General features: G+C 51.9%; 1 protein-coding gene across 1 annotated transcript in view; it reads left to right on the top strand.

The window, feature by feature from the left end:
* Nucleotides 1–27,006, top strand: part of B4GALT5 (beta-1,4-galactosyltransferase 5) — a 39,577-nt gene that overhangs the window by 6,445 nt on the left and 6,126 nt on the right. Inside the window, exons 2-7 of the mRNA XM_049816701.1 lie at nt 19,159–19,293; nt 23,673–23,786; nt 24,612–24,736; nt 25,437–25,553; nt 26,365–26,552; nt 26,781–26,903. Of these exons, the coding sequence (XP_049672658.1) occupies nt 19,159–19,293; nt 23,673–23,786; nt 24,612–24,736; nt 25,437–25,553; nt 26,365–26,552; nt 26,781–26,903 (802 nt within the window). The remainder of the gene's footprint in view (nt 1–19,158; nt 19,294–23,672; nt 23,787–24,611; nt 24,737–25,436; nt 25,554–26,364; nt 26,553–26,780; nt 26,904–27,006) is intronic.

Genomic DNA, 27,006 nt, shown 5'->3' with positions numbered 1-27,006 from the left:
GGTCTGGAAGAGAAACCGATGTGCAGCTACATAGAGCAAGAAAATCTTTCCCTGATCAGCTTTATTTTTAAAGCATCATTGTTACAATACAATCTGTGTTTTCTTTGACAAAACCTTTGCTGAGTTATTTTAGTAAAGTTCATTTTCATACTGGCTCTTCCTTCTCCTTTGCATTTGGACTGTTGTTCTGACCCTAGTTTTGTCTGACAGCGTTTTGAACACTGGTGCATTAGGATGGCTAATGTGCATTTGAAGGTTTTTCTAGCAGCTGCTCTAAATACTGTGGGTGTTAGTCTTGTTTTGAGAGATGGAGCAGCAAATGTGTAGTGGACTGTACTGTTGAAATGCAAAAAAAACCCCAAATCAGAAAGTTTGAGAGATGTTTGTGAGTGTGTTTTTTGGAGAACACGAAGCCAGGGCTTTTAGCATTACACTGGAGCTGCTATTATTTTGAAAGGAAAGGTAGACCAAAAAGCTGAGGGGTGATGTCAGTGCCTGGCAGGAAAACTGTTCCCGGCCATCCTCATCTGCTACTTGGAAGCGTCCCAGGGGTGACGGAGGGACAGCACATGTAACCCCCGTCCCGGTGGGAAGCGTCCTCGTGGGTGCAGTAGTGGTGTGGAGTGTGACAGGCAGGGCGGTGGTGCCCTTTTTGTATTACAAAAGGAATTTTCTGGGGCTTGCTGGTCTTGCTCAAACCTAAAGTGGTGAGGCGGGCTGTTGTGCCTGGCGAGGCAGGCAGGTTTGGGGGATCCCTTGTATAGTGAGTGTGGGTATTCTGTATAAAGCCACAAGCTTTACTGCGCCTTATCTGACTCTTTGTTTTTCCAAGGCACGTAAATATTACTTCAGGGGTGCAAGAAGCTCAGTTTGATCTCCTTCCTCACTCCTGGCTACACGGGGGAGGCAAGGGCGGTTAGCATTTGCTTGGGCTGGGCTTTAGGTTGAAAGTGTGTGGCCACGTGTGTGTGACTTCCTAAAGCTCACTTTCCGAGTTTTTTTGGTTTGAGATGGAAAACCAATGGGCTCTTCCTTTTGCAAGCCTGAGGTTTGGTGTGGTGTCCCCAGGCTGGCACGAACCCCTCTGCAGCCTTTGTCCTGTGCAGGTCTTGTCCCTGGGCCCATCCAAAGATGCTGTGGGGTGCTGGTAAGTGCCCCTCGCAGTGGAGAGGACCCTGGCCAGGGCACCTGTCCCTGTCCCCTGGCTCTTGCTGCAGGGGAGAGGCTGCTTCCAGGGGATGTGCGTTCAAATAGCACCACGGATATTTTTCTCCGGGTGTGCCTCAGTTTCCCTGCTTGGTGGGAGCTTGTTGTGTTAGAAAACCGCTATTTTCCTGCCCCGATGTGTGTGTGTGTGTCCGTGCAATGCTTGCTTGGGCTGTGTGCTCCCAGCCTGCTGCGGGAGGGTTGCCTGTGAGATGGCACTTGCAAAGCTGTTCCCTCCCTGTGCCTTTCTAATCTGAAAGGTAAAGGTTGCAAAATATTTCTGTATGGAGGATGCCACTGCACATGTGATGGAAGAAAGCAAATACAGGCAAAACCGCTGTTGCACAGCTGTGGGTTGGACTATTGTATAAGCAGTCTTCAGCCAGTGTTTGTTTGCATATCTAGGGAATTTTATGGCAAAATAATTGATCAGTTTTAATTGAATGCCATTGCCATACGAACGATCAAAGGAACCTCTTGAATCCTGGCACTGCATTAGCCACCTCCTTTGCTTTGGAGAGGCTGGGGACCAAGCTGTGCTGAAACTTTAAATATGCTGATACGCTGCCAAAAGGCTCCTGTGCAGGGTTTAGAGGGTTGCCCTGCAGTGAGGAGGACAAGCTGGCGGAGGTCTGTGTGATGCCTGCAATAGGGGAGCATGTACTCTTTCTTAATTTATGGTGTCTCCCCTCAGCAGCAGGTTGGGAGAGGCTGTGGCTTGAGCAAGGACTTTGCATGGAAAGTGGTGCAGCCGGCTACGTGAATGCTAATGTTTATGAAGTGCCTCTAAAAAAATGTACAAAGCATACAGAATAAGAGGAAAGCAAACACTGCAGTGCACCAGGTAGTCGAGTGCTAACTGATTTTTTTTTTTCCTCACCTACGTGGCAGAAAAAGGAAAGGATTTCAGTCCAGTTCCTCCCTTTCGTGCCCTCTGTGTCAGCGGGCGCGCTGGCAAGAGGCTGCAGGCTGTGGTGCGGGGAGCCTGGGGTGTGTTGTGCAACGGCCGCTCTTGCTAAAACACCCGGTGGTGTGGCTGGGGCAGGGCTGGGGGGTTGCGTGGGGCAGGAAGCAAAGGGGGGGAAGGAGTCAGCAAGTGATGCACAGACCACAGGTAAATAAACAGGCTAAAATGGCTGTATTCCACGGCAGGAAGCCCAGAGCGATCGTAGCTTGAAACTAGTGTGGTCCGTGCCCAAAGCATGTTGTGTCTTTTGCACTAGGGCTGCAGCAACCTGCTTCCGGGGAGAAAATACTGGATATTAAGTTCCTTTCTGCAAAAGCAGGGTTCCCTTGGAGCTGGGGTCCCTGCGGAGCAGTGCAGGGTGGCCCCTGGCCATAGGAGCACCCGCAGGAGTGTGAAATGCTTCCACACATGCAGCTCACTCTTATTCTGCAGTCATTCCTCCCGCCCCCCCCCCCCCCCCAGTGTTTTTCCAACTCATGTCTTGCTGCCAGAGTCCATATTAATAATGCATGACTTTTTTTTTTTTATGGTGCTTCCTTCCCGGCATCCCTTTCAGCTGCTGAGTCAGAGAAGATTGTTATAGCAGCAACCTCTGAAGTGGTGAAATGCCCCTGCAATGCTCAACTGCTGTCGTTCATCATCCTGGCTCCTCTGTGAGCAGCCCTTTCCCGGCTCCCGGTGATGATACCAATGCCAAAAGGCTGATTCCTGCTATGCCAGCTGGTGACTGGTGAGATCTGCTCCGCTGAGGCTTCCTGGCTAGTATTTGATTAAAGCAGATATTGCCTCTGTTGGATGCTTTTTATTTTTGTTTTGAAATCCTGTGAAGTTTTTTCCTGATCTGCCTGAGACTGTGCTTTGGGATTGTGCCCAAGACCTTTTTTTTTCTTCTCACTAATTCTTAAATCAATTCTTTTTTTTTCTTCCTCCCTCCCCCCCCCCCCCCCCCCCCCTCCGAGATCTGTGCCTGGGCTTTTTAAGGTAATTGAGATGACAGAAGCCACATAACATGCTAACATGGTTAAATTAACTTTAAATCCTTCCATTGGCTGTTGAAATGTGCCTGGCTGCTGCAGGAAGCCTCGGAGCTGCTAATGCAGCATGGATCAAGGATTTGCAGGACTCCTGCCTCTGGATTGGGATCAGCCTCTGGGGGTCACTTCCCTGCAGAGCTGGTCCCCACCTGCTGGGTCCAAAACCTGGAAGGAAATAGGGAGCAATAGTGCTTTTCAGGGAATTTGTCTTCTAGTGACTCAAGTAGTAAATACACTGTAATCTTGGGAGCAGATCTCTCCTGTCCCACATCTTAGCATGTTTTTCTGTTTGGGTGGAAGCGGCTGCAGGGGGAATTGCTGGTGGGGAGCAGGGTCATGCTGCCTCCTGCCCCAGGCTGGGAAGGAGCATCCTTGGGGCTGGGAAAGAGCAATCTCATAGCCTTCCCCTGCTTGGTGTTCTGCCTCTGTGCTTTGACAGACTCACCTGTAAATTTATGCAACTATCCCAGAGCCAAGCAGGAGAGGAGAGGGGCTTGCCCAGGGAAGGGGGGGGTTTCTCTTTGCCAGACTTCCCAAACTGCCTCCTTCCTCTATGTCCTGCTGTTGGGATGTGCGGAGGAGTGGAGAGGCGCAGCCTGGGACCCGGGAGGGAACTGACACTGCTTTTCCTTGTCACAGCTGGTGAGAGCCGACCGGAGCAGCCAGACGGCAATGCCACCCTTGGGAGCGGGGGGTGTGTGTGTGAGGATGACCCTGGCTGCACACCTCCATCTTGCCCAGAGCCAGGCTCTTCCCTGTCTGGCAGCAGCAATAGCGTTCTTCCCGCTCGGCACCCGGGCCTTTCTGCTAAGGGTCTACAAATGCTGTGCTACTGATTCATTCCTCCCAAGGAAGGGGAGGCACGGCCGCTATGGTGTGGAATTCCCCCAAAGCTGCAGCGCATCCTCCTTCTGCGTTGCAGCCTGGCTCCCTTGGTCAGGGTCAGTGATTTTTTTTTTTTCTTGCTGTGGACTTTTTTAGGGCTTTGCTGGCTCTTGGATGCCCACCGCCCTGGCCACAGGGCAAGCCTGGAGGCACCCTCCCTGTGCCCTCCAGCGGGGAGGGGGCAAGCTCTTTCCATGGGTGGCTTTTGCCTGTTTGCAGGATCCCATTAACTTCTGCACCTTAAATCTGTATGGGCTTGCTGTAGCAGCGGTAGCAAGAGGTGTGTTGTCTTGCTGCAGTTGCCAGCTGCCCCAGTGTTTCTGTCTTCCTCGGACGTGCCCTCGAGGGGCACCTTCACACTGCAGGCAGCCCTGCTTGCCTGGCAGCAAAATGCAATGCCACCCACAACTAGCGAGACGAACGACTTGCTTCTCGGCTAACAAGATTTAGGTGGATTATGCTATGTATTTAATCAAGGGCTAAGCTCATTGCCTTATTTGAAATGGATCAAAGCCCTTGAAAATGCCAGCCTGGAGACCAGCTATTGAGCGAGAATATTATTCAGCTGTGTTTCTGTGCGGTGAGGCTTGCTTTCGAAGAAGCTGGGTAGTTCAGCAGGCACGTATCAGACTGCAGCAGCGACCAAATGCAAAACCAGATGGGAAAAGTCTGAAGTGATGGAAGGAGGTAGGAGCATGTGAATGTCGTTAGTCATTCTGCATCCCGCAGGATTTGGGGGGAAAAAGGCTTCCTTTTCTAGCTTTCAGTTTGCGACCACGTTTCCAGATATATAAAACTCTGTGCTGGCAGGTAAGGGAAATGCTCTGGCATTTGGCAGCCATGCTTTCACATTCTAGAAGAGCAGCTGTGATTTTTGTGTGAGCTTGTGTGGCTTTGCAGCAGAGACTGGATTCTCCAGTGTTTTCACTGACCCCCCCTGCAGTGCCCATCAGCAGCGCTGGAGCTCGCAAGGGTCTCGTCTCCCCTTGTCCCAGTCCCCACAGCAGCGTTGCCCTGGCACCCTACGGGACTTCGGTTGTGGCAGCAGAGGAGCTCGTGCTGGTTGCAGAGGAATAAAGCCGACGATGCTCCTTGCTGCTCTTCCAGCCTAGAGGAACTCGCTCCTTGCTCTGGCCTTTGCTGTGCTGGAGGCACGCTTGTGCGATGGGAGCCCACGTCTTGCAGCAAGACCAGCTCCCCCCATTTCCCCGGGGTTGGAGGCTGCTGGCCGCGGGGCTCCTGGCCACCTTGGCACGGGCAGGCGCTGCCCTGCCTGCAGCTTGTCCCCCTGCGGGGTGAGGGTGTGCCTGGCCCCCTGCCTGCACCCCGGCAGCATCAGCGGTGCATGGGGCGGCAGGGGGCCGGTTGGCAGACGTGCAGCAGGCCTGCTGCGCAGGGTTTATTTCTGCCTGCGTGCCAAGGTGGGCGGGTGGATGTTTCTGTCAATAAGCAGATATTGAGGCAAGTTTAAAATTACTTTTTGGTGAAAAGCTGTTGCACTTGCCGGGGGCCTGCCTGGAGTGGTAGGGCAAGGGCGTCCAAGGTGCACGGCTCTCTCTTTCTTGCAAGATTGGTTTTTTTTGCTGTGAGAGGTGCGTGTATTGGTGCTCATGGGTGCCCTATCCCCATGTCTACAGTCAGCGTGCTGCAAGCACCCCCTGCACCGACCGCTTCACCTGCACATGGCGAGCTGTCCCAACCTAGCTGAGCAAGGTGTTGAAAATACGCTGGCTAGTCAAATCACCTCTCCTTTCTTTAAAAGAAATTTATTCCAGTAACGGCCTTCCGTCTTGCTGCCATTCGACATAAGGAGGGCAGCTACAGTTCACGGCTCTCCTGCTCGGTGAACGTGACTCTCGGCACTGCCTTCAGAACAGAAAAATAGCCTAACCAAATGGCTACTCTGGAGGAGTCTGTGCTGGAGGACAGTTACTGGCGACTTCTGCTTCTCATGCAGCAGCAGGTGCTGGTGCTCCCCGCAGCATCACCACTCCTTCCCCTTCGCTTAAAGCAGTGTCGGGGCTTTGCAAACTTCTCTCTGCTCTGATTCTCAGATCGCATGCTTTAGCCTTGCTGCGTGCTGCAGCAGAGAAGACCTCGCAGCAAATGCAGGGAGATAAATTCAGCCACGTCCTGCCTGTGCCACAGGCATTGGGGTCCCCGGCTGCCCCATCTCTCCCCGATGTGGCCTAAGCTGTCTTACAGGGCTGGCCAAGCATCTTGTGTGACAACCAGGTGCCAAGTGTTCCTGTGTTTCATTTATTGTTAATCAAACCTGCAAACGAGGTTTCGCTTCAGTTCTCCAGCCTAAGCCTATTGTGCATCCTCCTGCCCTAACTTGCATTTGTAATTACAGGCAAGGATTGGTCAAGCATCTTTTTGTGTTTCAGAGGCCTCGGCAGGCTTGCTAGCTTGCAATCATCCTGTCAGTGCCGGCTTTCTGGTGTCTTGGGTTGTATCAAATGCTCTTATACTTTCTAGGCTGCAGCAGTGGGGTGTCTGCCAGTACCTGGCCCTGTTAAGCAGCTCCAGTGTTGCTTTTCTGTGCATTGAGTTGGGAAGGGCTGGAGGGTAGGAGCAGACGGAGGGAGCTGTGTGGGGGGGCTGCCCAGCTTCAGGGTGCTCTAGGTTAACCCTGCTTTCACCTAATTAAAAAAAAACGCCAGTCAACATAGTAATTGTCTCGTTTGCTGCTGCGCTGCAGAAAGCTGATAGCGAAGCAGGGCTCACAGCGGGTGCTGACACCAACCCTTTCCCCCCACGCTGCCCTCCCCCAGCCACCATCCCCTGCCCTGCCTTGGGCTGTAGCTGCGATGTCCCTAGGCTGTGCTGAGGACACAAGAAGTTCTGGTCGTGGCCGGGGGCTCTTGGTGTCACTTGCATTCGATGGGTACCAGAGCTCTGTGGGTGGAAGTTCCCATGCAAAGCTTGTGTCCTTCTTTCCCAGTGCAGCAGTGGGCTCTTGGAATCGAGGCGGGGGGGGGCTCCCCTGCCAACTTGGCTCCCAAGCCTGCAAAAGGGCTAAAACCCAGCATTGATGGAATAGGACTCTGCTACAGTCAGGGAAAGGCTGTACTTGCAGAATAGCAACCTGTATTAAATTTCTTGGCTGTTTCCCACCTTTGGACATGGGGCACTGCATCTGCACCTGGCTTGGGAGTGGGTAAAAGATCCCTCAAATTGCAGGATGCTGCCAAAGAGCATTGTGGCATTTGTAGGGCTGGGTCTGCAAAGCGCTGCCAAGGGCTCAGCCGTGTGGAGGACGGGGGAAGCGGAGGAGGAGGGTGTTTAGCTGGAATACCTTGGAGAAGCAAACATGACATGGACAAATCGGGTAACGAGTGGATAAATTAGCGTAATCTAAAATCTCGCTATCCAGTGTGGAGGGAAAGGCTGGTGCCTTGGTGATGAGGAGGAGGAGGGTGGGCTGCTGCATCGCTGGAGGTTGGTGCTATGCTGGGTGGGTTGGAGGGGCTGATGCGGGTCTGTGAGATGCCAGCTCCGATCAGCTCCTTCACTGCAGCCCCTTGGGGCTGCCCTGGCCTGGAGGGGTCCTGCCCTCACCACCTGCCCAGCTCCTTCCCTGCCGCCTTTCCAAACCCAGGGGTGTCTGCAACAGCCAACCTTGCCCCTTTGAAGTGCAATATTTGCAGAGGGAGAGGAAAAGCTTATTCAGCCCCTGATGAAGCTGTCTTTGCTTCCAGCCATCCTTTGTGAGGTCTGCCAGTGCCTGCCGAGGCGATGCCGCGCTGCCCAGTGCCCACACCTGGCCCCAAGACCGCAAGGAAGCTGCTGTGGTGCATCTCCATGAGTTGCACATTGAGATACCTGGTGTTTTGGTGCGTTTGGTTTGGTTGTTGGTTTTTTGTTGGTTTTTTTTTAGGATGCAAAGGAAATGTGCCATCCCCAAGATCTTATAGCATGCTTGATGTACTTGCGAGTTTAACTTCCCACTAGCAATGTGGGGAATGGAGGCCAAAGAGACTCTTAAATAGGAGCTGGGTGCAAGAGGGGACAGAAATCAGAAGCTGGTACCTCTGGACTGTGTATGGTCACAGGGAGTTGCTTGGGTAAGGGCAGGGAAGCCCATGCCAGGATCACTGCAGCTTTGGGTGAGCACAGGGATGTCCCTCTCTGTCTGAGACTGAAAGCCCAGGGCAGGGAGATGTCACAGGGACTGGTACTGCCTTGGTGCAGGAGGTGGCCAATGTTTGCTTTTAGTGGTCACGCTTCCAAGCCATCCCACCCTCCCCAATTGCAGGCTGAGCATCCCCTTGGGCTGTGAGGCTCGCCCTGCCATTCCCCTGGGATTTGGTTGTGCAGGAGGGTGCCAGCATGCTCCTGGCTATCCCAGAGCACACCCTTGCTCTGGGGTGGCAAAGCACTGAGGTGCTCCCCGGCTTTCACTCTGCCTTGTTCTTGCCTACCCAGGTCCTGTTTGCAGGCTGTGCCAGGGGCTGGAGCAGTCTCTGGGTACTGTGTGCCCATGCCAGTCCCCCATGGATGGGGTCCCAGAGCTGCTGTGTCTAAACCCTGCTACTGAACCCAAAGCGAGCGTGCCCACCTGTTAGAAATTAATTCCCCTCCTCATTTGCCAAGTGCTGCTTCCTTATCCCAGGGAGTTTGTGCACTAGTGCGGGCTGAGCTGGGCATGTTGCGGGGGGTGTGCATCCCACATGGGGCTGAGAGGGCTACTTGACCCGGGGGGGTGCTGGCCTTCTGTTCCCAGTGTGTTTATTTTTTCCAAGGTAGCTGAATGTTTGACTCTGACTTGTTTGCAGAGCTTGACTTCTGGGCACAGGCAGGCTGGAATTGATTAGTTTGGTGGCTTGTTGGTGGGTTTTTGTTTTTTTTTCCCTCTTCCTCCCTGCCCTGTTGCTCTTATCGATGACCAAGCAGTCAGATCCCTCAGTAAACACACAACTCTCTTTAAGCTCCTCATACACAGCAGCAGCTGAAGTTTTTTTAAAGGTGTTTCTGTGGGGGACTGGGATGGAGGGGAGGGGGTGTTTGCAGTTCTCTGATGTTGCCCCCACGTGTGCTTGTCCCTCTCCAGGGCTGTGAGGAGGGGCGATATGGAAGAATTTCAGCTTGGAAGTCCCCAAGCCATTGCAGGGCCACCACGCAGATGAGGGCTGGTGACTCGGAGCAGGAGAAGGCAGCGATGGCTGCCTCCTGCCTGTGGTGGGACAGGCAGGACACTGCGTGCCCTGTGCTGCTGGGAGGCTGTGGGCAGCCAGGCTCAGTGCCCAGTGCCGCATCCCCACAGCCTGCTCACGGGCAGTGGGTATTGCTGAACTTGCATTGGGTTTTTCCCCAGCTTGTATAAACCCAACAAACCCTGGTGGGGTGGGAGTCTGAGGGCCACAAGCTCCCAGTCCCTTGTGGTTGGTGATGTCCTCATCTCCCTGTGGTGGATCTTGAACCTTGGTTACAGCTTAGGGCTGCAGAAGCTTTTATCCCTTGCTGAGCTTGCTCACTTAATAGCCTTGTTTCTGCTTATCTAGGATTAATATGTAACTTAATGGTAGTGTTAGGCTCAGTTCTATGAGTGTGGTGCTTGTGGTAAAGGGTGGTGCAAATCTCGTTTCTGGTGCCAGGGCACTTTATTCCCCCCTCCCCATGATAAGGTTTAGGGTTTTCTTATTCCTGATGCCAAGGTGGCAGTGCTGTTAGTAAATGTTTGCCACGGCCGGGCAGGAGGGACGAGTCAGCAGAGGGAGGGAGAGGAGGGTGATCCTGGGGGGAGGCCGTGGGGCATGGCGCTTCCCTGCCCCGCTGTCCCCAGAGAGGGGTTTGGTGTGTCCTGAGCCCTGGGGTCTGGTCCTGAAGCGCATGGCAGAGGTCTGCCGTATGGGGTGGTAGAGAGAAGGGGTTTTACATTTTCCCCTCTTCAAGGCATCCCAAACAGACTGTCATGCTGTTGCTTTTCTGCTGACACACAGGAAGGTATCAGGCAGGCTGTGGTTTGTGTAGTCTCTTAGTTAAGTGCTAAATCAGTTCATAGATAGAGGGGTGAATTATTTCCAATGAAGTCATTCCTTCCTCTGATAATGGAATTGGTTAATTTATTTACAGCAGCTGTATTACTAGTTTGCTTGTCAGGCGGAAGAAAACCATATAAAAAATGTTAGGTATTCCAAGGCTACATAGCTCACAACAAAGCTAATAAATGTCTTGGGACATCAGAGTTCTTACAAAATCCCATAGGTAATGGTCTGTGTGTTGGAACTTCAAAGTTGCATCCTCTCTCTGATAGCTTTTTTTGTTCTATAAAAACACAGCAGCTGTACTGACTGTTTGCAGTGCAGTCTTTAATTATTGCAGACAAGAACAACTCTGTAATCTTACTGTGGAGGCCAAGCTGCTGTGGATCTTAATGGCACTGTATGGTGAATGTACCCTTGGCAGGGAGCTCGAAGCTGCTGCCTTTTAAAATCTCAGACAACAATAATCCCACGTGATTGAAGAATTTCAGCTTGGAGAATTTTTTAGGAGTTGAAAGGGCTGATGGGCTCTCCAGCAGATGAGCCAGGCTGATGTGCACCATGGAGGTGGGGCTGTGGCAGTGCTCCTTCTCTGGCTGCTGAAACGGCTGGTTTCCCAGGACCTGGCAATGTATGGAAAAGAAACCACAAAAGGGACAGTCTTGGGGTATTGCTACAGAGGGATCTCTCCTTAGATGCAGTCTCTGTGGTGCACATTGTGCTTGCTGCAAAGCAGCCTTTATACTTCCAGGGCTGAAGCAATTGCGGGATACTTTATTTTCACTAGCAGGTACCGACTGCAGTATTGCACTGTGTGCTCCTGCTGGGTCTGGGCTCTTTACCCCCAGCGAGGATCTGAAATGCCCGATGTCAGGTCAGACGAGAGCCTGCAGCTTCTGGTGGTGGATGTTGCCCTGCTGATCGGAGCAGTCATCCTGTGATGTGGTGCTGGGGGGCTACCAGGGTAAATGCCTTGGTACGGGCTGAGGGTTGTACTCTGCAACCTGCCTTCCCCCAGTGTGGCGTGGTTCGTGGTGTGTCCCCGCTGCTGAGGGGGGAGACCCCAGCGGCTTGGCATAGGCAAGCCCACCACGGGGACGAGAATCTCTGCCTTGGGTTTCGCCATTCTGATGGCAAGAAGTGGGTCCCCTGGGATGTGTGCATCACGAGCGAACTAGGCAGGGAGCAGGACTTTCCCATGGTAATTTTTTTTCGGAGACAAAGAAGATGTAAATAGGAGCTGGACCATGCTTTAGCCATAAATGGCAGTGGACGATGTGCTGTGGGTCTTGCTGAATTGAGCGATGAACGAATGCTGTCCTGGCTGCTGTAACCACAAATCCTGTGCCTGCATTTAAGCATGACAACTGGGAGGGCGTATTGTTTCATACACGTTAACTGGGATGGTCCAGACTGGTGTAAGGGCCAAACCACTGACCAGAAGCAACATCTCAGGCCCCCCTTTGGAACTGCTCAGTTGCAGCAAACATGAGGCTGTACATGTGATAAGCCTTTTTGTTCAGCCATGCTGAACTTGTAAAACATGCTTGAAAAATCAGGTCCTTGTCTGTTTTTGGGGGGAATAACCTAAACAACAGTCCTGTTCTCTTTTCCTTCATCAAGGTCAGGGTGTTAAAGCTTCAGACAGTGCAGTTTGTACTGTGTGAACTGAGTCAGTAAATCCATGACTCTAAGTTGTTTTTTATCTTGACAACTTTATACTCTCCAATGGGTATAGTTAATCTCCTAATTTGGAAGACTAACAAATCAGTGATTTCAAAATCTATTTAAATGCTGTGTGATGTATACAGAAATTTTAAATTCAGATCCAACCTGTCTTCTATTCTCTGCTGTGGGCTGGCTGTATTCTAGATTGCTTCAACTGGTGAAGGACAGCCCCGATGAAAACTCCCTACTGAATGTATTTCCTGGGCAGTACCAGCCCACACGTCCCTTTTTTTCCCGCATATCCTAAGGCTGCCTGTTTGATGAGTAGGATGCTCAGGTTGGTGGGGGGGGTTGCCTGCAGCAGAGGATTTCCTTTCTGTCCTGTAGCCGTGCTGATTCCCATGACCCTGGAGATGAGGGGTTGTCCTGAGCAGCCCACGTCCTTCCCTGCCCTCCTGCTTCAGGGGGAGCGCTGGGGAGTGTCTGCCTGTTCTTCCTCGCCCTTGCTTGCCCAAGCGTTCACTTAGTTCTTATTTTTATTTTTTTTTTAAACCAAAGCTTTCCCTCTGTTTCCTTATCCTGATCCTACATGAACATTGGTCTCGGGCATCAGGATTCCTGCCGCTTCGAGATGGTGACTGGGACGCAGGAATTTCCACCACTTTGTCTGCTAATGAACCTAAGGAACAAACGCTGAACTGTAAATGTTTGCTGTCGGTAGCCAGCAGCAGCCTGCCAGTGCTGCCAGCCAGAGAGGTTAGCGACCATTTCACTGTGACTGCTGAAGAGCCTTTTATTGCGCATTTAACTGTGCGGTGCCCACAAGTGCCCAGTGAGTGCTGTGCTTTTATGCTGTGTGTGTGGAGAAGTCTGCTGGCAGCTGATGCTCTTTTTCTCCTTGGAAGGGTTTGTGCTGACCCTGGTGAAGGGAGGCGAGATCGGGAGGGCAGGCTGGCTGTAGATGGGCAGAGCTGCCCATCGCCAGGAAGGATGGAAAATAAACAGGAGATGCAGATATGTGCAATTGCATCTCCTGAGCTGCAATTAAAGTAGGAGAGTCCGAATCTTGCTAGGAAGGGTAATATTTAACTTGGGCAAATGCTTGTTATGCTCTGTGTTCCAGCCTGCACATGTCACTACGCCCTTCCTCACAAAGAGGAATTGCCGCGGACCTCGGGAGTTGAGCTGCTCCTGGGATTTACAAAGCCCTGTGTGATCTTACAGCTGTCCTTGGCGTTACTGCCCTGCTGCACAGGTAAACTGTGTCCTCTGGTTTCCCCATCCACAGCATCGTCTGTGTGGAGCTGGGTACCGCAGGCGCTGGGCTGCTCGCTGCCCTGGTGTGTGTGACTGCGCCTGGATGACCTGGGGCTCCATCCCACCGCCAGCCCTGGCTGCTGCTGGGGTGCAGGGCTCCTTCTGTGGGTGCTTTGGTGCTGCAAATGCTCCGTGAGTTGCCTTGGCCTTCCGAGTTTTCCCATGTGTGCAGAGCATATCGTGCTTCTCTTGCTGGGTGTCCTAAAATCGGCACGGTGTTCTTCACAGTGAGTTGCACAAACACCTTAGCTCAGCCAGCTGTGGGATTGCAACTGAAAGTTGCCATCTTAAATGTGCACATTAAAAATTTAGGGACTATTATAATAATCTGAATTTTCTTCCCCCTTGTTGAAGCCTCCCCAGGGTCATTTTTCTCCAAGACAGTTCAGATGCAAATTCCCCATATTCAGGTTTTGGTTGAGCATCACTGCAGTCTCCCATCTTCCCCGCTTGCTCCAAGCACGTGCAGGCTGCGAACTTGGCAGTTTTGGGGAGGGGTGGTTTGTAATTACCAGCTCAGTGCTGCTGCTGCGCTGTTAATTCTTAGACCGTTTAACATATCAGATTATTCCTTCCTGTGCTATTTATAGGCAAAGGGCTAAGTAATAGTGGTGGCATTAATACTAAATTCCCTAAAAGTAATAGGAACCTCTTACTTAATTGTTCTGGCATTCTCTACGTCTGGGGAATACGGTGCCACTGGAAGGCTAATAGAGACAGAGGTCTCATGGTCTATTAGTGGTGGGATGCTGCTATGTTTCCTAGTCAGGTTGTTTACAAGTTCAGACTATTGTAACTCTCTATCTGTTCCTTGGAGGCTTAGTTTGATTAAACCCCTTTGTACTGCTAATGCTAATGGAGCTGAACTGATGCTGGGATCTGCTGGGAGAGCTTAACAAAAGGCTTAATGTAGACATGACCCTGCTGGTTTCACTGTCTCTGAGCCCCACGGGAGGTGTTTGCAGCGGGCAGGATCTCCCAGCCCTGGCAGGGTGCTGGGGTTGACCTGAGCACCCATCCCTGCTGCCTGCAGGACCTTCACCGGAGTCTCAGTTGCATCTCACATGTGCAGGCATCACGTGAGCTCTGCTGGGTGCTTCGTACCCGCTCCAAATGTTGGGCGAAGCGGTTGTGTGTTGCTTTATGACTTGTGTTGGTTGAGATGTGTGGTCCTGGGGCAGGGGCTGGATGGGGTCCAGCGGCTCCAGAGCCTCGGGTGCCGGCAGGAGAAGACTGCACGTTGCAGTGAGACTGCGATAAACTCGCAGACAACCCCTCCGTTCTTCTGTAGTGCTGATGGACTAATGAATTGGGAAAAATGCTGAATGTGACAGAAAGCCCTAAATCTAAAAGCAGAGGAAGACCCGCTCCTTCCTCAGGAAAGCCTGGCCACCATGCCGGGTGCTGATAGTGCTGTGGGCGTGCAGGGCGGCCGTGAACCGCCTTGGCCCCTCTTCCTGACCCCAGCCCTGGCGGCTGTCTCTCCCAGCATGGGGCTTGGAGTACCGTGCCATCCCTCATGTCAGGGGGTGCTGGAGGAAGGTCCTTTCCGCAGGCGGCGGAAGCGTGTTGGAGTCGGGAGGAAGATGTGTCAGATCTGTCCCCTTCCTTTGTCGGTAGCTGGCGTGCATCACGCTCAGACCTCTTCTGAATCAACTCCCGAGCAGCAAATTGCCCTGCTGCCTCTTCTAGTACATATCATCATGGTGATATTAATTTTCCGTGAGAGAGTCAGCTGTTTCTTGATTAGAAGTGCTCCGAAAATACCAACAGAGAAATGATTACAGGAAGCCTTCAGTGCTCATTTATATAATTGGACTTTACCTCCCTGGTTGAAGTTGTTGCATCCATTCCTGGCTTGGATGAGCACTTGCCCTCTCTGTTGCTTGTGAGCAGGGAGGTTGGGGTGCAGCATCCCCTGGGGTGCAGCCGTGTGCCTCTGCTCCAGCTGGTGGCAAGCTATAGGTCTCATACCGTGGTTTCTATGTGTTTAAATCCCAGTGGGGTTGACTTGTCTTTAAACAAACTAACAAGAATAATCTTAAGGCAGTCATTTGGGCAAACGGATTCTTAAAATTTTGCTTGTTCTATGTGGGTAGTGAGGGTTTGCTGGAAATTTGTAGGAAAACGGGCATCTCCCCATCCCTCCCCACCCCCTGCCCCTGACAGCAGCTCAAATCCCTCTCCTGTTCTTGTCCTGCTGCTCAGTGGCTGTTATCACTCCGTGTATGTGGTCTGAAGCGCTTCGTGCTCAAATGGAATAAAGGCAGAAGGCTAATGTAATTTCTGAGATCATTCTATGTGATTAGATTAGCAATATCTTGCAACATGGAGAATTGCTTTATGGCTGAACCCCGGTTCAGGCCGAGCGCATTGCAAGCGTGTGTGTGCACGTTCCTCCCCTGGCAGAAGGCAGCGGCAGCGATGCTCAGCGTCTCCTTCCTCTGCTGGTGGTGGTCCTGGCACTACGGCTCTGGGAAATGCTGTCTCTCGGGTACAGGGGCCCTTGGCTCTCTAGGGTCAGCCAGGCGAAGCTCAATAAATTTAACACGTGGCCAATTCGCTCATCAAAAGCGAAGTAAACTGAGGAGTGAGGTTTGAGTTTGGTACAGCGGTTCCCAAACGTTGGTCCAGACCCGGCCCTTGCCACGGCGGCCCCATGGAGCTAATTTAAGCACCGTGTGGGTATGGGGAGTGAAATGATTTCGACAATGTGTTTTAAATCCGATTTTCTAACTGGAATGAATTGCATGTTCTGGATAAGCATGGGGTTTGTGAGGCTTACCTCATGGTGGTGGGTCATTTTGGGGGCAGGAGAAGGGGTTCTCGTCCCTGGGCTGGCGTCGGTATGGTTGTGGGGGGTTTTTGGTTCTGGGCGCGTGCCACGTTGATGGCCCAGTTCATCTGTGGCCAGGTATCTCCTTAATCCTCCGAGTAAAGGGGTTAACATGTGAAAAGGCAACTGCTGCCTTAAACAAAGCTGGTGTTGTTTGTGCTGGCGCTCCCCTGGGATGGTGGCTGCAGTGACAGTCCGTTCAGGATTCCCGCTGCAGCTCCGTGCGAGTCCGACCCGGCGAGCCGTGTCATGTGGCTGTGGCGAGGCCCTGCTCCGTCTGCCCGCGGAGGGAGCGGGGAACAAACGGCGCTGTCACGGCGCCCCACAAACCTCCCGCGAATTAAGCAGGGATTGGATGCCGATTTGTCTCTCCTGCTCTTTCATGCTTCGCCAAACCTGGTTCTGCTTTATGCGGTGCGTAGAAGGCATAATGAAGCAGAAAGCAAAATTACTTGGTCGGCATCAGCGAGTTTGCCCCTGACTCGGACTCTGTGCAAACTGGAAGGTGCAAGCGTGCTGCCCCCCGCTTCCCTTATCAACAGCCTGGTCCTGATAAACATCTCAACTCGAGTGGCTTCAGCTACCCTTTGCTCCGTGCAAAGAGGAGAGGAGCTGTGCCCTGGCTCTTGATTTGCCTTTTGGGTTTTTGGAAAGGGAGCTGGGCAGTCTCTAACCCTCACTATTTGCTGATGGCCGAGGTGAGGCTGTGCAGTGCCACTCTCCCTTACGAGTCCACGCTGCTGTGCTTGCTTGGCTTTGGAGGATGCTGTTCACGTTGCTGGATGCGGTGGTTTGTGCTGCCTCCTCTCAGAGCCTTGCGGTGCTTCTGCCTGCAGCTTGGGGTGGATGTTGTCATTGGGGCAAGATGTTATAAACATGTCCTTAGGAGCTGTATGCCCCAAGCATCAACCCTTAGTATGTCGCCTTTGCAGTTGAGACAGAGCTGGGATGTGGGCTGGTGAGCTGAAGGAGAAGTTGCCCAACTTTCCCATCTTGCCGTGGTTATCAGGGAGACCTGTCCTCTGCCGGGCCAGCCAGTCGGTCTGGAGCTGCCCTCTGCATCCTGCCCTAGATTGTAAGGCCGTGCCAGCCTGATTGCGTCGCTCGTTTATTCACCCCTAACCCCTGAATAGCCCCCACTAATCCTGAATAGCCCGTTTCCACTAACATTTTTTTTCCCCAGGGACTCCCATTTCTGTGAGTCCTGGTTGGCGGCTGCCTGGTGAAGCTGGAACTGTGATGGGGAGGGATGCTGGGGCTGGACCACTGGTGCTGGGAGGTGGTGTGGTTTCATGCTGAGCTCTGAGTAGGAGATGCGTGTGAGCATATGAAGGTTTTGGGCTGAGTGTGAGGCTTTGCATGGGGAATTTCAGCTACATTTGTTTTTGGCCTGTGGTGCCACATCAAAATGCCAGCTTTTCCTCGAGGCTTATCCCCCTGGGGATCTGTTCGAGTGAATTCCCTGTCTTTCTGAGCAGGAGCAGCCCTTGCTGCCTCTCGCTGTCATTGCAACAGGAGTATCTTGCCAAGAAACTGCACCAGAGCACACATTTATTTTGTAGCTGTCGCTAACCGACCGGGCGGTTGCTCTGGGTGGCAGAGCTGGCCCTGAAGAGGTGGGTGAGCAAAGAGGGTTTGGGTGCAGCTTTGGCTGAGGCAGCTCCCACTTGTTGCTGGTGTAACCGCTGGTGGCTTAACGTGCCTTTGCTGGCTGCATCACAAAGGGTGCATGTATGGGAAGGGAGGGGGGCTGGAAACGGGCATTTAAAATTGCATTTCAAGCCGTTTGGTTGCCAAGCAGTTAATGCAGCTGACCCCCATCTTGCTGAAAATCTGATTATTTCCCATGGCTTGGAGACAGGCTGGGCACAGGCAGCCCCAGGCATAGCATTGGGAGCTCTGGGCATGGTGTGGGGCTCCATTGCACTTTCAAATATTTACTTAATGAAGGGGTGAAAATGAAATATGGTTGGGATTGGGAAATGCATCTGGGCAGCCTTTCTGGAGGCTGACTTGATCTGTGAGTATAAAAGGGGAAAGCAGGGCAGGGAGACCGGGGAGGGGGGGAAACACCCTTGCTTTCCAATAGCAGTGCCGTCTCCGGAGCGCCCTATCTAATCTGTGCTCCTGGTCAATGCAGCGATGACTGTACCTTCCTGGCACTGGCAGCCGCTGATTTTGGGCTATTACAGCTTGTGATACGCTGCTGTAGAAAACAAACTGTTATGGACGTTTCCTGGTGACATTTCATCAGTTACTGCCCCCCATTCTGCAGGGTCTCTGTTGTTTCCTTGGCCTGGTGCCCTCTTCATCCTTCCTGGAGTGTCTTTTGACCTGGTTTTTTTAATTACTAGTGCAGAATTGGCCTTCTAGATCTCCCCTCCTCCATATTTTCAAATAAAGATTCCCCCCCCCCCCTCTTCATTCTTAAGCTTAAGCCTTTGCTGCAGAGGGGCTGTCCGTGGCTGGCACTGCGATGCAGAGGGGTGCTGTGGCATGCATGGTGGCTGTCCTGCCATCCCCATGAGTGGCCATCCTGCGGGCACTGCTGGTGACGCAGGGCTATGCCGGCTGCTTTTTGCTTTGGGGCTCATCCCTGCCAGCACCAGGTGTCAGCTTAAACCAAAACCTAAGCAGGCTCAGCCTGAGCAGTGCCAGGGCACAGGGTCAGTGGGAAAAGGGGGGGGGTGGGGTGGGGTAAGAAATGTGGCTGGGGGGGCTGACCCTGAGGACCCAGGGGGCTTGTGCTGCAAAATGCTGCCTGCTCTGGGATGTACGGATTGCCGGTGGGCTCAGAGACTGGCAGTGGGATTTTTTTTGTGGTGCCCAGTGAGGTACCTCTGCCAAGCAAGTGTCAACCTTTGGTGCTGCAGTCTAGGAACAAATGCCCTTCTCCAGGTATGCAGCTTAGTTTCCTGTTACAGTGATATTTCCTAATTATTTGCTACTTAAGCAGCAAAAGGTACTGTTGTTTAAGCTGCAATGCTGCATTACAGTCTGCATTGTCAGGTGTAGCTGGATGCGCTCCCCCCTTATTAACAAGCCAGATTTCCAAATGTGCCTTACACCTCCGCTTCCCGACTCTGTGCCCTTCCCAGCTCCTGTCGGGCAACTGAGGCACGTGTGACCCAGGGATCCTCCTGGCAGGAGGGAGCTGAAACCAAGCAGAAGGCTGGGAATGGTTCCAAAAGACTCCTATTTCTCTTTCCTGCAAAAGCTGGTGCTCATGGAAATATTCCTTTTTTTTCTCCCTTGCAGTGAACACCTACCTCTTCATGATGCAAGCCCAAGGCATCATGATTCGTGAAAACATGCGAACAATAGGAGCTCAGGTGTACGAGCAGGTGGTCCGCAGTGCCTATGCCAAGAGGAACAGCAGTGTGAACGACTCAGGTATTTCTTGAATAATTGTCATTTTGATCAAAGGTTCCATTTCCATTGGAAATTGAGTTGACCTGAACCACTCTTGCTTGAAGGAATTAATTTATGCTGGTAAATGCAGGGTGGTAACATCGATTAATTGGCTTCTTTCTACTTTTTATATATATAATATTATATATAATGTAAAATATGTCATTATATGTAGAATTACTGCATATATATGTACACTATATATATCAAAATTATATTCTTTTTTATATATTAAAAAACTCAAATGCTTCAAACTTGTATAAAGGGTGAAAATCTTGAAAGGTCTCAAATGATGGGATGTTGAGCCAAAAACCTTTTTGCTTTCCAGGAATTCAACTTCTTAGCTTCAACCAGTGTGAGAGTAAATGCTTTCAAATTCAGTGCAAGGATCAGGTTTCATATTTTAAAAAAATGACTTCCCAGTCACATGTGTGCGCAAAGCCCTGGCTCTGTGCACGTGGAGGAGCCTGTGCTCATAAGCTTCACTCTTCCCATGCAAGGATGAACTGAGATGACTTGGCTGGAGATCTGCCACAAATAATATATTGAACTTTGGGCAGAACGCAGGGAGCGGAGTCACAGGCTCCCACTCCCAGGCTGTTCATCATCCGTAATATAAAGCTGATAACAGGGTTACAAGTTTTGGTGTATATATGGTACAGCGAAGCATAAATGCACGTGGCTGTGTGTGAGCCAGGATGAGGCATTGCCTTTGGGCTGTTGTGACACGGAGCATGTACCTTCCCTCTTGACATGTCACTGGTGCCTCATGCTGGTGTGGTTGGCCTCGGGCTGCAGCGGTGCTGGGGAGCTCCGCTCGGCTCCTCTGCGAGGGTTCATCAGCGGGGCCGGATCATTTTACGAGGCAAGATTATTAATAAAAAATACAAGCTGTGTCCTTGCCTCCCAGCCCGCTGAGGAGCGGGTGGTGCGGCCACCAGTTTGGCTATGCTCTGACCGGGAATGGCATGGGAGGGGAATTAGCAACTTGCACAAGAGATTGATGCCCCAGGTCACGTCCTCTCCCCACCAAAGCTGGCCAAGGCTGCCAGCCCAGGCTATTTTTAAGACTGGAAACATCGAGTAAAGCAGACGCAGGGTAAGGAAGTAGCTGATCCCCCGAGAGGAATGGATCTGCTGCTGCTTGCGGCGATGCAAGCCTCTGTCCCGCTGCGATCCTTGCTCCCGGGGCTCTGAGCCCTCTGAAAATCTGCTGTGTGCTCCTGCAGCAGACAAGGGAAATGGTTATCGCCTTAGCATCGGCAATACCGGTAGTGCTGCTACCAAAATAACTGGCTTTGCTCGGGCCTCAGGTCCATCCCAGCTCCGCAGGCATGGGTTGATACCCCTCCTGCCCCAAGACCTCTGGCCGCAAGGGCGGTTTTAACATATACAAGTGCTGTGCACCGTCCTTGGGCGACCTTCCCTGGCAGGCAGGTCAAAGCAGATGCATGACGGATGGCAGTGACATCTGGAAGGCGTGTGGCGCTGTGGCCGCAAGGATTATATTAACTGGGATCAGTATCTTCCCTCCTCGACTCTGTTTTTGGGCACCTTGGTGGGATCTGGGTGGGTGGCACTGCCTGGTCAGTGCATCCTCCCCACGCCGCTGCGTCAGTGTGATGGCCAGGACAGCGAACCCACCTCACGCAGCTGCAGGGAGGGACCCAGCAAAGGCCTTGACCGTCCCAGTTGTGACTCAGAGCTGCTGGGAGCAGCTCCCAGGCTCTCCTGCCCCTGTCCTACCCCACAGGCAGCAATGGGTGTCGCGTCCTGCATCCCCTCCCCTCTTCCCAGGAGACGCAGGCAGAGCAGGGGCAGGGATGCTGCTGCTGGGGGGTGAGCTGGCACAGGTCACAAACCAATTTGGGGTAGTAGAAGACCCCGTGGCCCCTCTCTGGTTGCCCCTGCTCCAGCTGCATGGGAGCACTGGAGAGTAGGAGGCTGCTGATGCTTTCTGAGCTGCAGCCTCTCCCACACATCACATGCCCCAGCAAGGGACTGGGAGGGGAGCAGTTCTTTGTGCAGTGCTGTCTTGTGTGTGTCCTCCTGGGATCTGGGGCTTTAATGTCTGGGCAAATTCCTTAAAAAACGCAATCTCCCACGCTGAACAGCAAGGTGACCAAGCACACGGTGGTCTGCTGCAAGCACAGTGTGTTTGTCCCCATCCATCTGCATTTATTCTTTGCCCTTAGCTTTTTTTTGTGTTGTATTAAAATGGGGAAGTAATTTATAACTTTTTCAGCATTTGCTAATAGATGCGATAACAGGTTTCCTGTTTGGTGAGCCAAGAAGGGTCCATTCTGTGCTTCCGCAAGCAAAACAGGCAGCCCTTCATGCAAAAAGGGAGTTGAGCTTCACCGTGCATTGTCAGCTGGACTAAGTATTAAGTGTGCACTCTGGTGACAGGAGTTTAATGGGAATCTGGTTATCAAAATTTAGAGCAGTATCGAACATCCAAAATAATATCTATCATACCTGAAAAGTCCTTAGGTTCTGTTTACAGGTCCGTCTTGAGCCTGAGATAGTTTGGGTACCACTTATTTGAGCAGGTAAACAGTATTAATGATGTGATGGTAGGTACTAGCACAGTAAAGCAAGCTGAAATATCAGGCCACCAATGACTTGTCCCAATTGATTTAAATGAAAGAGTTTGACCTTGTAGGTAAAGGCAACCCTCCCTGCTTTGCTCTGAAACATTAAATTGTCACTAGATTATTTTTTCTTGATATATCATTAATGTGGTTATTAGATGCAGCCTTTCTGCTATGCAGATTATACTGTGCCTATGCAGTTACTTAAATGTCCCTATCCTTAAATATGACTTAAATTCTTAACTCTTAATCTTAGCAGATTCATTCACTTTGCTACACTGTAATTCTGGGTTTATTAAATTGCTCTTAGGATAAAATGTGTGAAACCTGTTTTGTGATCAATATGTTCTTGCAACTAAATGTATACTTAATTTGAAAGGTTATAGCTGCTGGTTAAAAATAATAATCTGAATTTCATACTGGGTTCAGTAAAATAACTTAAATCTGGCTACTTACTGTAAATCGACTTTGCTGATGGATCACTTGCAACCCTTGCGTCCAAGGCTTTGCAGAGCTGCTTGGGCAGTTCTTGGGGGGGTGGCAGGTGGGACACTAGACCACCTTTTGTCTCTGGGTGCCTGAACACCAGCTGGTTTGTACTGTGCTCATAAGAAATCAGGGCTGCTCTTGCTTTGAATCAGCATGGTGAATGTCAGCCCCATGGCATGCTTCTGCAGCTAACTGCTGCAGGAATGCCCATGCATGGTAAGGTAATTGGAAAGGATGAGACCTCCTCCTTGTCCTGGTAGGCGCTGGAGCTGCCTGTGATGGGACTGGGTGGCTCAGCCCTAAATGGCTGCTTTCCAGGACCTCTAGGGTGCAAGATTGGTGCTGGTGCTCTGGGACCAAAAGGCCAACCGTCTGCTAAACATTGATGCTCGGAGAAAGTGGAGAGGCAGCATCTTCCTGTAGCAGCTGATGCCTTACTACAGGCAGGGAACTTTTTCTAGTGCCTAAAATAAAGGTCATGCTTGGCTGAAGATGCTTGGTGACTTTACTGTAGAAAGCAGAAGTGCATGGTTATGTAGATGTTTTAAGGAGGTTTTTACAGGTGTAGCAGGCTGGAGGGGTTTTACCCAGGAAGTAAAAGGGTGCAGGGGAATGGGGGCGGCTGGAGAAATGAGCTGTGGTGGGCACTGCTGTGACTGTTGGGGCATGGGGGCTCCTCTGCTCTTGCATGATGCAAACTAGAGGAAAGGCTGCATGTAACGTGATAGGTTTTTATTGATCCTTTGAGGAGAACAAGAAGCAGGACTTCCCTGTGCAGGCTGCTGCACTGGCAATCCTTGCTGGCACTGGGACCCACCTGGGGACTTCCCTCTCTGAGCCCATTAGGAAAGGACCTGCTGGTGGAGCATGGCCCCTCTTGCTGTGCTGGGGTCCTTCAAGAACAAAGTGCCAAGTAGCTTTTCCTTCCAAGTGCCATGTGCTCCTTTGCTTTGAGCTGTTTTTGTCACCTAAAGGTGACGCTCAAAATTCTACCTTCGGCCAGAAAACGTGAAGGTTTCTTTGGCGTGGCGTTGTTGAAGGCAGCCAGGGCTTCTGGCAGCCACCTGCCCCCGGATAGGGATGAGCACCCGGCTGGGTTGCAAGTCTACGGCTCATGCTGCATGGGGACACCCCCGTCCTGTTTGGGTCATTCTCAGCCATGCGTGGCTTTGGAGTCTGGTCTCGGTGGCACTGGGAGATGGCTGGAAACAACAAAGACCTGCAGCTCAAGTGTAAACTTTTCTCTCTCCTTTTCCCCCCCCCCCCCCCATTCCCCAGATTATCCTCTTGATCTAAACCACAATGACACCTTTCTGCAAGCCACAACGTTTCTTCCTGAAGACTTTACCTACTTCCCCAACCACACCTGTCCCGAGAGGCTCCCTTCTATGAGTGAGTAGCATCCCGATGGCCCCGTGCCCCTCTCCTCCTCCCCATGGCTTTGGAGGGCACATCATGGTGTTCCCTGGCTCACTGGCATTGCACCTTTCCCTGCCAGGCACCTGGGGATGAATGGGAGTGCTGTTCATCGCCTCCTGGGAAATCATTGTTTACCCACTCACACGAATTAATCCCTTCTATGTTGGAGGCATGTCTCCCTGCCGAAGCAGGAGCCCATCGCTTGGCAAACAAACAAAAGCGGGATTGTGTGCTGGGAGCCGGTGAAAAGGCTCGGCCAGCCCTTTTCCAGGGGAAGGAAGTGGTGGGTCCCAGCCCTGAGCTGTGCCGGGTACAGCTGGGCAGGGGCTGGTATGGGAGACAGACTGGACACCCCCCCCCCCCCCCCCAAGGGAGCTGCAGCTGGGAGAAGGGCTTCCACCAAAGAGACACTGCAGTGGAAAGTTGGGTTTTGGGGGGTAAATGTTTCCTAAAAGCAGGAAACAGCTCTCTGCTGAGGTGTGGGGTTTTGTGTCTGCTGGAAACCTGTATGGAGGAATAGGGGGGTGCCCCAGATTGTGGGGGTCTCTGGTGGAGAGCCACATCCAACAGTGGCCACAAAGGCTGAACTGAGCCCAGCTGCTGAGGAGATGGAGGTGTTACAAGTCATGCCAGCAGCGTTTCTTAATCAGTTTTGTTGGTGTTTGGGGAAGAGAAAGGACTGCCTGTGTGCAGCACTGGGGGCAGCGGGGAGGGATGCAGCAGAGCACCGCCCTGAGCTGCCCCAGGACCACAGCGGTTCCTGACCCGCTCTTCTGCTTCTCCCCTCTGCCTCCGCAGAGGGCCCCATTGATGTAAATATGAGCGAGATTACAATGGAGGATATCCACCAGTTCTTCGCAAAAGACCCTTCCATCAAGCTGGGAGGCCACTGGAAGCCGAGCGACTGCCTGCCTCGCTGGAAGGTAACCAGGGAGCTGGGCAGCCCTGTGTCCTTTGCTGAGTGTGGGGGGACAAAGTCCCAGGCAGGCGGTGGGAAGACATTAATGGGAACGTTTCTGATGTGCTGCAGCTCCAAAGTAATGAATATAAGGGTCTCCAAAGCGTGGGGCTGCAGTGTCTGGGGAAGAAATGCTGAACTCGAGGGCTGCTTTAGTGATCCGTAAGTCAGCTCTGAGTTTCTGCAGGGACTGCTAAGGAGTCGGGCAGTGAGCTCTCCTGCCAGCTTCCCCACTGCTGAGCCTCCCACTCCCCCCACAGCCCTGTCTGGGGGAGGATGTGACCCAGAGAGGCAAGGTGGCACTGCTGGGGACTCCCGTCCCCAGAGGGAGGTGGCTTAGGGCAGCGTGGTAGCAGTTGCCTGGCCCCACTCCTGCTGTCCCCAGCGCTGGGCAGAGGCAGTGGAGGGGGGCTGTGGGTCTCCCTCCAGCTCGAGGTTACATTGAATTTCCCCAAAGCAGCAATTCCCCAAAAAGTAAATAGGAAGTCCACATTGTGGGTGTCGGAAGGGTTTCAGCCCTACATGGGAGAGCTGAGACACCATGTTTGGTGCTCTTCTTCCTCTTATAATGCCATAGCAGCCAGTCCTGCTCCCCAGCCTGGGGGTTGGTTGGTAGCAGGAGCCGCTGGTGCAGTGCGGTAAGAGCCATGTCCTCTCCTTGTCAGGTGGCGATCCTGATCCCATTCCGCAATCGATACGAGCATCTTCCTGTCCTCTTCAGACACCTTATTCCCATGCTGCAGCGGCAACGTTTACAGTTCGCCTTTTATGTTGTGGAACAAGTGAGTGAGCCCCGGGGCGGTTGGGGTGGCAGCCACTGGGGCATGGATGTGCTGCGCTAAAAGTGTGTCTGCCAAAGCTGCAAGTGTAGCTCTGCGCTGTGTCCCAAGGAGTTTACGTGCCAGATGACACCATTTAACCTTCGGCAGGTTTAGGGTTCACGTTGCAATGTGTAGGTTCCCCTATTCTGCCGAAAAGTGGCACAGCTAAGAGATGTGCTCCAAAATGACTGGTTTTATCTAAAAAATAGAGATTCAAGGCTTTTTTTTTTTCTTTAAAAATCCTGTATTGGAGGAGATATTTAAAAAAAAAAAAAAAGGCAACTTTGAACCAGGTATTGCAGTTTAAATAATGCTGTGTTATTTTGTTTATCTCTAGTAGTTCTGGGGAGCGTGCCCTAGGCGCAGGAATGGCCTGAGCAGAGTTATGCATTTCTTGTCTAGGCACTATCCGGAAGACTTTCATGAATGTAGAACATAAGACTGTCATTTGATGTGTATGTGAACCTGTCACTTAAGCTATCTGACTTCATCCATCCATATTTAGCTCTATCTTAAAAACACTGATGAAAATTGTTTTGTTTAAGTGTCTGGGTAAGACTTTAGCATCCTTATTTTTGCTCCTGCACAGTAAACTGAATATTTAAGTCTTGTCTGATCTTGCTAGTCTGTCTGTTCCCATACATAATTTCCTTTCATGGCACTGATGCGGGAGCTGGTTGCCCTCCGCAGTTTTCTAGACAAGACTGAGAATGCACACGTGGAGCACGAGCTGCATGGGCCTCCCCTTGAGAAGGAACTTTCTCCCTCCTAGGCTGGAAACCAACCCTTTAACCGTGCCATGCTCTTCAATGTTGGCTTTCGGGAAGCAATGAAGGACTTGGACTGGGACTGTCTCATCTTTCATGATGTGGACCACATACCAGAAAATGACCGTAACTATTATGGGTGCGGACAGATGCCGAGGCACTTTGCAGCCAAGCTGGATAAGTACATGTATCTGTAAGCACTGTTCTTCCTCCCCACTACCATAATAGCGAAGGAGGCAGTGTTAGGTTTTATTTTTTTTAAAAGGCGGAAGATGAATCTCAGTTTGCTTCTCAGGCTTTGTGCAAAGTGAACATGAGAGGGAAATGGAAGAAAGCATCCTCACAGCTCAGGCTTTCCCCATTGCAGGTGGGAGAGCTGCAGCGCTGGTGGGCTCTGCCTTAAACCCTTTTCTCCACTTAGGCTCCCTTACAATGAGTTCTTTGGTGGGGTGAGTGGCCTGACTGTCGAGCAGTTTCAGAAGATCAACGGTTTCCCTAATGCCTTCTGGGGCTGGGGTGGCGAAGACGATGATCTCTGGAACAGGTATGGGCTCAGCTCAGCCAGCATCCCTGAACTCTGCTTCTGATGGTGGTTCTGCAAGCCAAGCTTTGCATGTGCTGCAGGGGGCGGGGGGGAGAAGTGTTGT

This window comes from Accipiter gentilis, chromosome 14, assembly GCF_929443795.1.
Source record: "Accipiter gentilis chromosome 14, bAccGen1.1, whole genome shotgun sequence".
NCBI classification, from domain to species: domain Eukaryota; kingdom Metazoa; phylum Chordata; class Aves; order Accipitriformes; family Accipitridae; genus Astur; species Astur gentilis.
This window is presented reverse-complemented; position numbering and strand designations above follow the sequence as displayed.